The 10,093-nt window shown below is 37.1% G+C and overlaps 1 protein-coding gene across 1 annotated transcript in view; it reads right to left on the bottom strand.

The window, feature by feature from the left end:
- Nucleotides 1–2,375: 2,375 nt before the first annotated feature.
- LOC132559395 (fibrocystin-L-like) overlaps nucleotides 2,376–10,093 on the bottom strand; it is a gene marked incomplete at its 5' end in the record, with an annotated part of 84,140 nt that continues 76,422 nt past the window's right edge. The window contains 4 exon segments of the mRNA XM_060224007.1: nucleotides 2,376–3,869; nucleotides 4,942–5,074; nucleotides 5,482–5,663; nucleotides 9,492–9,873. Coding sequence (XP_060079990.1) covers nucleotides 3,700–3,869; nucleotides 4,942–5,074; nucleotides 5,482–5,663; nucleotides 9,492–9,873 — 867 coding nt within the window.

The raw sequence follows: 10,093 nt of genomic DNA, 5'->3' as shown, positions 1-10,093 counted from the left end.
CGCCAACTACACTCACTTCCGGTCTATGCTACTATAGATTCATGCAACCAATTAAGCCAACTACACTCACTTCCGGTCTATGCTGCTAAAGATTCATGCAACCAATTAAGCCAACTACACTCACTTCCGGTCTATGCTCCTAAAGATTCATGCAACCAATTAAGCCAACTACACTCACTTCCGGTCTATGCTGCTATAGATTCATGCAACCATTTAAGCCAACTACACTCACTTTCGGTCTATGCTGCTATAGATTCATGCAACCAATTAAGCCAACTACACTCACTACCGGTCTATCAAGCGTAGGTTCGTTTGACGTACTGGTAAATCGTTGCTACCAGGCGGTGACGCTGATTAAAAAACTTACTCTTAATTAGATAAACAAACTGATAGCTTATTGTCAGAAATGATCCGTTGTGTGTAGTCTAGACAGATGTGCTGTAATTAGCTCTGTGATTTGTGATGTTCGACTCTGTATAAGTATTGATCAATCTGTTTACAAGACGTCGACGCGCCGATGTTTTGATCATATTAATTTTGAGAAAAGGAATGATTTGCTTTACAATTGTAAGGGACAGAAAATTCACCTCGACTCAAACGAAATTCCGACCTAATGATATTCCAGTAACCCGAACTAAAAATGAACTAGACTTCCATATACAAAATTTACAATATTTTCACTATAGCTACTACTATTTCTGATCTCCAATGCATTAGATAATGTCACCATGACACGCAAAATGAATAAATATGTTATGGAAATATTTCGTTCTAGTTAGCTGATAATCATAAACATGAACATTTTGGTTTTTTATACGCGCTTTGTTTGAAGGAATATTTTCATTTCAAGGAACTTTGATACACATTAACAAACCTTGAAAAATCAGCACAATCAATCTTCATCAAATAAAACTAAAAGACAAAAAATATAAGTTATAACAAAGTCAACATCATGATCAGTACGGTTTTAAAATATATATTATTCATAAATCATGAGCACCAAATGTACCTTATCTACTAAGCGCAAACTTTTATCTACAAAAACTTGAAAAAGTGTCATGGCGCTGGGTGTGAAAAACCTGAAAAAATGTCATATCGGCGGGTATGCGCGTCCAATTTTGTGACGTCTAATGAGGTAAAGTAATGTTATAATATTAAGACGATCTTGCCACAACGACAAGGATTAAAGCAAAATTGATGTTCGGTTTGTAAGTTTTGTTTGTTTATAAGTGCTGTTAGTTAATAATTCAAACCAAGCCCCCAGACTAGCTTCTTATCATGGCGCCAAATCGCACGTACAGTGTTCTGTACGCTTACGTCATGTCGAGAAGGATTCATAAGCCGCCATACAGTAAATACACTGTAAATCAAGTCATGCAGTTACAATGAACTTTGAAGATACAAGAAATCATTTTTTTGCTTACTTACGGCAGAGACGTATCTCTGCTTACGGTTCATATGGTTGTTTTCTAGGAATATTCACAGCAGGCGATAAGAATCACGTCAGCTCGATCTTCTTGAACAGCACAGGTTGGGGATGTCCGTGAGCAAATTCCGTAAAATATATTGTTCAAAATTTATCAATAGTTCAACCACACTGTGCTTCTTTTTTAAATATATAGTAATCGTATTGTTATTAAAAAATAAACTGATTGTGGATGATTTTAAAAGATCGCGGCATTATTTACGCAGCAAATTGCCGCTAGAGGGCTCTAACTCTTTTCGATATTTCAGCCAATGAGAAGGCCATAATCGGTAAATTTTGTCTGAAAGGCCGTCGCAATAGGCTGTACGTACTGAGTACGTTTAGCCTAAAAATGAAACAAAATAGGGACTTCGAAATGATTTTGACACTAACGATTCTTAATAGAGAGAGACAGGCAAAGAGAGAGAGGAGAGAGAGATTGAGAAACAAACAGAGAAAGAGAGTGAAAAATTACTAAGTCTGACCAGAGACGTATATAAGTGTAGTCATAGAAGGAAAAAACGTTTATCCTTCATGAACATCTGGTCTTATTACCCATGTTCTTGTTTATGAGTCTCCGCATAAATCTTTCTTTTGTTCATATAGTTTCCTCAAATTTGAGTTTTCAGTTCAGTTCCCATTGTCACGAATTTCATGAAAGAAGTCATCAATATAACAACAAATACTGAAAATGGATTTTTTTTATTGCTATCAAACAAACAATTAGTATAAATGTTATCACAGTCAGTGCTATATACTTTAACATGGACATTGATATAAAATACTTCACAGATAAAAAGTTCAATGGTTTGTCATATAAATTATTTAGAATTCCAAAATCTAAAATGCCAAAAATTTCATGTAAATTTTCATCTTTTTTAATTAAAAAAAAAAAGAGATTATTGCAATTTGTTTTTTAACTTGAATCTTCATAGTTTTAATGTTTATCAAATATCTGATGAATAATCTAAAGTACCAAAATATTTATAAATTTACAAAACCAACCATCATAACCAAACAATGACATTGATCAAATATCACCTGTTTAGCTCAGATTGGACCATAAATACTTGGGAGGAAATTTCTTTGATAAAGATTGTACAGCATACATTCAATGATTAAATAAATTTTCAATTTCATAAAAATTACGAAATATAAGTAAAATCACACATCACTGAAGTTTTTAAACAAATCACTATCACATTGGTAGAGAGAATGGGGAGTTCTTATCTTACGAGAAAATAAATCTAAATATGTAAAAATATCACAGCTACATAATTCAAAACACGCATTTAGTACAAAAATATAAAGATCAAGCTTATTCCAAACAATTCTTAATCAATATTTTTATTTATTTAATCAAACAATAATTGTTGTTGTCAAAAGTGGCATAAATTACTGCTACAGATAATTTGTTAATATCATTAAAGATTTTATTTTAATTTGAAAAAAAAGGCGATGTTATTAGTGCATATCCCGTCTCCAGACTTAACACAAAGCTTTCCCTTTAAGGAATTTTGTCGGTGAATAATATAAACAAAAAAACAAAAATGTCAAACAAAACAGGTACAGGGTAAATTATATATATTAGGTAAGTTCAACCGTCATTTACTAATTACAAAAACAACAGACGTTGTCTGTTTAGTTCAAGTTGAACTGAATATTAAAACAGGCTCTCTACATATTTAATGAGTAGTTTGAACAAACAGTTTAACTCAAAGCAGTCATTAAGAAATCAAATATATTAAAACAAAGAAAAAAACAAATCTTTTTCAAAGTTCTCATGTTTTTGCTCCAGCTGTTTGCCAATCATTTTTAAATACATATTACAAGCAAAACCTAGCATATTTCTCTATAAATATTGTACACAGCAAAACAAACAGTCCTAGGACTTGTCAACTTATCATCTCTCCAGAGTGTCATAAAAAAGCTTATTTTTCTATCTTTGAAAAAATGGCCAAACAGTTCGAATTATCCTATACATTTTTGTCGGCCCTAATTAATTATATTCACTTCTAATAATCAATTTTCTTTTTTTTTTAAATTGATTTTGTACATAGGTGTAAAGTTTGGTCTGTTATCCACCTACAACACCTGCAAATATTTTAATTAAGAGAAAAAAAATTGAAAAATAGTTATATTTGGTGTGACATCACTAAATTGTCACTGCTGGTAAATTCACAATAAGAAATCCCCGCATCTTCTTGAGATTTTTTTTTTTGTTACTCGGATGTTCAAAACATTGGTGTGGTGCGGCCTCCGATGTGTGTGCTCAAACCTGGCATAGGTTTGTCTGGCAGTCCTTTCTCTCGGATACTCATGAATGACTGCTCCCTCCACAAGATATCCTCAACAGGGGACACTGTTCCAAAGTACCTTACCTCATCCTCTTTCGTGGTCAATTCTGTCAAGCACAAACATATATGTTGTAAATAAGTCTTACAATGTCCTTGAAAATTTAGGGAAACTCCCAAGTTTAGAAAATCAAGGTACTCAATAAAATATGTACACATCAGAATTTAAAAGTTTGACAGGTTACATGTACAAACAAACACATAATGCAGCATCTTTCAAATCAGTGTACATACCAACAACATTTTAACTGTATCATAGAGTGATTTCATCTTTCAAAGATTCGCCATTGCAAAGTACATGTCATAATGTGAGAAAAAAACGAAAGCGAGCGAGAAAAATCACAATTGCTGCTAAAATATAACAAATAAGAATGTTCACTTTTGATCGAAGACCTTTCGATAGTACACACTTTTAAACAAAACCACACAATAAGTAAATATGCCGTTTGGTGGAACAATACACACATTTGGTCCATACAGAAGAGACAATCGTGATTTATGTCATAGAAATTAATACAAACAGAAACAACAAGGAATCAAAGTGTCAAGAGGAAAAACAGTGTTGTATGTTGTGATGATGAATCAAAGAATACAAAATTTTAAAGAGATGAGTTGAAAACCATGTAAAAAAAAATATGTCAAGATTAAAATGCTTAAAACACCAAAGGGCACAGTGTTGGAACTGTTGAATCAGACAGCTGTTCATGGAACAATTTCATTTTGTAGTTATAAAACTTACGAAGTTTCACAGAAATTGTTATAAAATGTTTGGGAGAAGGTCTCTGTACAAGTTATAGATGCTCAAAACACAAAGGGACATTAACTATCAAAAAACTGCAGAATTAAACTGCCTGAAGAACCAGATTGAGTCAAGTTTCTTAAACTGTGCTTCTCCTATTCTGCATTGCTAATCAAACCTTAAAAAATTTCAGAATAAAACATTAGTAAAAGGCACCATTTGAGATGTTCTTGAGTAAGTTTCAGGTTCCTTTCACCTGTGGGATTTCCCCACAATTTTCAAGTTAATATATTAAAACTTTTTTGGTCGGGTCTGGAATGCATCGAGCTGAACTTTATATCTCTGTCTTCCACTTGGTTTAATAAACATGATAATTTACTCACTGTGTGTTTTTGTCTTGGGAAGAATTTTGACTTTCCAAACGATGATGACGCCAATCAGTATCAGTACAGCTAAAAGACCGATGACCAATCCAATAATAAGACCAATTTTTGAAGATTCCTCTGCCACCTGTGACTGAATTCAAGACAAGAAAATGAAATGAACATCTACACATTTCATGCAAACCATTAAGTGGATGTTATCACATTTTGGCTTAAAAAATCTGAGATTTAAAGAGTGTATTAAATTCAAATTAACATTTGTGGTAAATTGTGAAAATTTTTCGATTTCTTGAAACCAACCAATCAGATATCTTCACTTGGTGAATGCTTTATATGATTTTTCATAGCAGAAACAAAATACTGACATGTTAACGGACATCATTATTCAAATATAAATTTTATGAAGCTAGGGCAAAATATGAACAAGAAAAGATCTCCTTTCATATGGACCTAATACAGTACACTAATGTCCACATTTTAAGCACTTCATTCACTAGGCTTTATTTTTGAGATGTTTTGAACAGCGATACGCTGACTGACCTCTTCCTCACAATTCACTCCGTAGTATTGTTGACCATCGACCGTCATGGTGGAGGACAAGGCGAAGGTTGTACCGTTGTAGGTGAAAGTAGATCCTGTGGAAATGTCGCTGCATACACTGGTATATATATCACTAACAGTGGTCGTGTTACCAGAAACGGACACCGAGATAACCACACTCCCTGGTAAAAAAGTTATTTTATTTTCATCATTATATACTGAATCAAACATCACACATATATAACAGTGGTAATCAAAAACCTATCAATACTGCTGGGCTATTGGTCTGATACTGCTGGGCTATAGATCTGATACTGCTAGGCTATAGATCTGATACTGCTGGGCTATAGATCTGATACTGCTGGGCTATAGATCTGATACTGCTGGGCTATAGGTCTGATACTGCTGGGCTATAGGTCTGACACTGCTGGGCTATAGGTCTGACACTGCTGGGCTATAGATCTGACACTGCTAGGCTATAGATCTGATACTGCTAGGCTATAGATCTGATACTGCTGGGCTATAGGTCTGATACTGCTGGGCTATAGGTCTGATACTGCTGGGCTATAGATCTGACACTGCTAGGCTATAGGTCTGATACTGCTGGGCTATAGGTCTGATACTGCTGGGCTATAGGTCTGATACTGCTGGGCTATAGGTCTGATACTGCTAGGCTATAGGTCTGATACTGCTGGGCTATAGATCTGATACTGCTGGGCTATAGGTCTGATACTGTGCTGCTATAGATCTGATACTGCTGGGCTATAGGTCTGATACTGCTGGGCTATAGATCTGATACTGCTGGGCTATAGGTCTGATACTGCTGGGCTATAGATCTGATACTGCTGGGCTATAGGTCTGATACTGCTGGGCTATAGATCTGATACTGCTGGGCTATAGGTCTGATACTGCTGGGCTATAGGTCTGATACTGCTGGGCTATAGATCTGATACTGCTGTGCTATAGGTCTGATACTGCTGGGCTATAGATCTGATACTGCTAGGCTATAGGTCTGATACTGCTGGGCTATAGATCTGATACTGCTGGGCTATAGGTCTGATACTGCTGGGCTATAGGTCTGATACTGCTGGGCTATAGATCTGATACTGCTGGGCTATAGGTCTGATACTGCTGGGCTATAGATCTGATACTGCTGGGCTATAGGTCTGATACTACTGGGCTATAGGTCTGATACTGCTGGGCTATAGATCTGATACTGCTGGGCTATAGGTCTGATACTGCTGGGCTATAGGTCTGATACTGCTAGGCTATAGGTCTGATACTGTTAAGCTATAGGTCTGACACTGCTGGGCTATAGGTCTGACACTGCTGGGCTATAGGTCTGATACTGCTAGGCTATAGATCTGATACTGCTGGGCTATAGATCTGATACTGTTGGGCTATAGATCTGATACTGCTGGGCTATAGGTCTGACACTGCTGGGCTATAGGTCTGATACTGCTGGGCTATAGGTCTGATACTGCTAGGCTATAGGTCTGATACTGCTGGGCTATAGATCTGATACTGCTGGGCTATAGATCTGATACTGCTAGGCTATAGATCTGATACTGCTGGGCTATTGGTCTGATACTACTGGGCTATAGGTCTGATACTGCTGGGCTATAGATCTGATACTGCTGGGCTATAGGTCTGATACTGCTGGGCTATAGATCTGATACTGCTGGGCTATAGGTCTGATACTGCTGGGCTATAGATCTGATACTGCTGGACTATAGGTCTGATACTGCTGGGCTATAGGTCTGATACTGCTGGGCTATAAATCTGATACTGCTGGGCTATAGATCTGATACTGCTGGGCTATAGGTCTGATACTGCTGGGCTATAGGTCTGATACTGCTGGGCTATAGATCTGATACTGCTGGGCTATAGGTCTGATACTACTGGGCTATAGATCTGATACTGCTGGGCTATTGGTCTGATACTACTGGGCTATAGATCTGATACTGCTGGGCTATTGGTCTGATACTACTGGGCTATAGGTCTGATACTGCTGGGCTATAGATCTGATACTGCTGGGCTATTGGTCTGATACTACTGGGCTATAGATCTGATACTGCTGGGCTATAGGTCTGATACTGCTAGGCTATAGATCTGATACTGCTAGGCTATAGATCTGATACTGCTGGGCTATAGGTCTGATACTGCTGGGCTATAGGTCTGACACTGCTGGGCTATAGGTCTGATACTGCTGGGCTATAGATCTGATACTGCTGGGCTATAGGTCTGATACTGCTGGGCTATAGATCTGATACTGTTGGGCTATAGGTCTGATACTGCTGGGCTATAGGTCTGATACTGCTGGGCTATAGGTCTGATACTGCTGGGCTATATACTGCTGGGCTATAGGTCTGATACTGCTGGGCTATAGATCTGATACTGCTAGGCTATAGGTCTGATACTGCTGGGCTATAAATCTGATACTGCTGGGCAATAGATCTGATACTGCTAGGCTATAGATCTGATACTGCTGGGCTATAGGTCTGATACTGTGCTGCTATAGATCTGATACTGCTGGGCTATAGATCTGACACTGCTGTGCTATAGATCTGATACTGCTGGGCTATAGATCTGATACTGCTTGGCTAAAGATCTGATACTGTTAAGCTATAGATCTGATACTGCTGGGCTATAGATCTGATACTGTTAAGCTATAGATCTGATACTGCTGGGCTATAGATGTGATACTGCTCGGCTACAGATCTGATACTGCTGGACAATAGATCTCTAAGTATGGCTTGTTTTAGCAATGTGGTTACAGATGAGAAAGAAAAGATCATAGATAAACAGACCATTACACTAATGTTCAAATATGTGCATCCTAAATTGACCATCATGACAGAGAAAAACAAGATGAAGAAAAAAATGCTGACAAAAAATAGTTAATGGATAAGACAACAGGCAGATGACACCTACAGGCAAGCCTTGTTCTCTCTTGTAAAACTCCAACATCCTGTTTAATTTACAGTATTCCGTTGATCCCAGCAAAACTTGACACCAAATATTCAAACTCACTTAAATTGAATATTTGGACAACTCTAAAGTTTCCTCATGGTCTTGATCACATATAGATAAGGAGATTCAACTGTAGTTTTCAAAAGCATAAATGGCGTCGAAAGGAGACAACACTATTTTTGTAACATTCTTGTGCATCGAAGAAAGAATTCTCCATTAGTGACACCTGTAATTGTGCTTACAAAATTGAACTGTAATTTAGTAAACACAGGTGAAACATGTCTGAAATATCATACAGGCTTGAAAGTACATCAATGTAAAGCAGAATCTATTGATGACAACAGAAATTTTACTAGATCTGCAGACTATACCAGAAAGTGTTGTAACAGACCGTGTAAACAACGAAGATCATGTTATATACTGAGGGCAAGATCGTGGACAAACAGAAGAACCAATCAGTATGTTCTGTGAAGAAGGTCAATCAGATACAGAGACAGAAACCTGTTGTGAAAAGAGATCCGGCCCCACTTGCATAAAACAACTCAACTTGAGATTACCTCATGTCGAGATTTTCCTTACCTAATATCTCCTTGAAAATATCTTGTATGAAAATTCCTCAAGGAATTTCAGGACATCCTAGCCGATGACTTCCTCCTGTTCCTTAAGAAAATTTTATACAAGCCGTTTTTGAGGAGATATCAGCTGAGGAAAATCTCGACTTGAGGAAATCTCAAGCTGAGATGTTTTATACAAGTGGGGCCAGATTGCTAAATGGTTCAGCCAATTTTATGACACCATGTTCACTACTGTGGTGAACAAGGTAATTCCTACATCACTTATGGCACCAGTGAATTGAAAAAATTGGCAAAAGGTCAGCAAAACTGTTTAAATATGAAATATCATTTTCTATATAGCAGTGATCTAATAGACATTCTAGACATACCTATTCATTCCTGATAAATGAACTTCTTTAGGGATGTATAATATCACTTAAAAATAAATGTGGTTTTTTTTTGATAACTATAAAACCAACATACCTTCAGAAACAGCCAAGTTCGAGAAGAGGATATTTGGATGCAGTGCCATCTTTGGATTCAAGAATACTCCAGCAGCAAAGTCCAGATTGCCATACGTATTGAAATCAATGTCATACTTAACAGACAACACCTGCGAGACATCCGGCACCAGAGACTGCAGAGCAGAACTTCGGATTATGACGTCATGTTCCATGGTGAGGGAGTAGCCTGTTGTCGATGTGACTGTGATGGTCAAGACTTGGACACCCGCAGTGTCAAAGGCAAGGTCATTAAAGGTCACCTCACCTGTTCCAGGGTTGAAGTTTGCTGATGTTGTACCAACGAGAGCTCCTTGGTAACCGCTTGTAGTGGAGGCAGTTACCATTGCTGACCAAACTCCACCCTGGAAAATAAGTTGAAAAGAATGGCACAATTACTGAAAATAAACACTATTCTGCTCTCACTATTATTTATTTTCCCAATCAAAAAAGTCAGACATCCAGATCGCTCAGCTATTCAACTAAAAGAATTATTTTCAAGGAATACCTTTAGAACATGTATACTGCCTCTCCAGCTTTGATGGAAAACTTGTTTGAAAAAGGGGAACAAGAAAAACTAACTTC

Source organism: Ylistrum balloti, unplaced genomic scaffold, assembly GCF_031769215.1.
Source record: "Ylistrum balloti isolate Yb309-2 unplaced genomic scaffold, AGI_CSIRO_Ybal_v1 Utg370904, whole genome shotgun sequence".
Lineage (NCBI taxonomy): Eukaryota > Metazoa > Mollusca > Bivalvia > Pectinida > Pectinidae > Ylistrum > Ylistrum balloti.
Note: the sequence above shows the minus strand (reverse complement) of the source record. Positions and strands in the feature narration are given on the sequence as shown.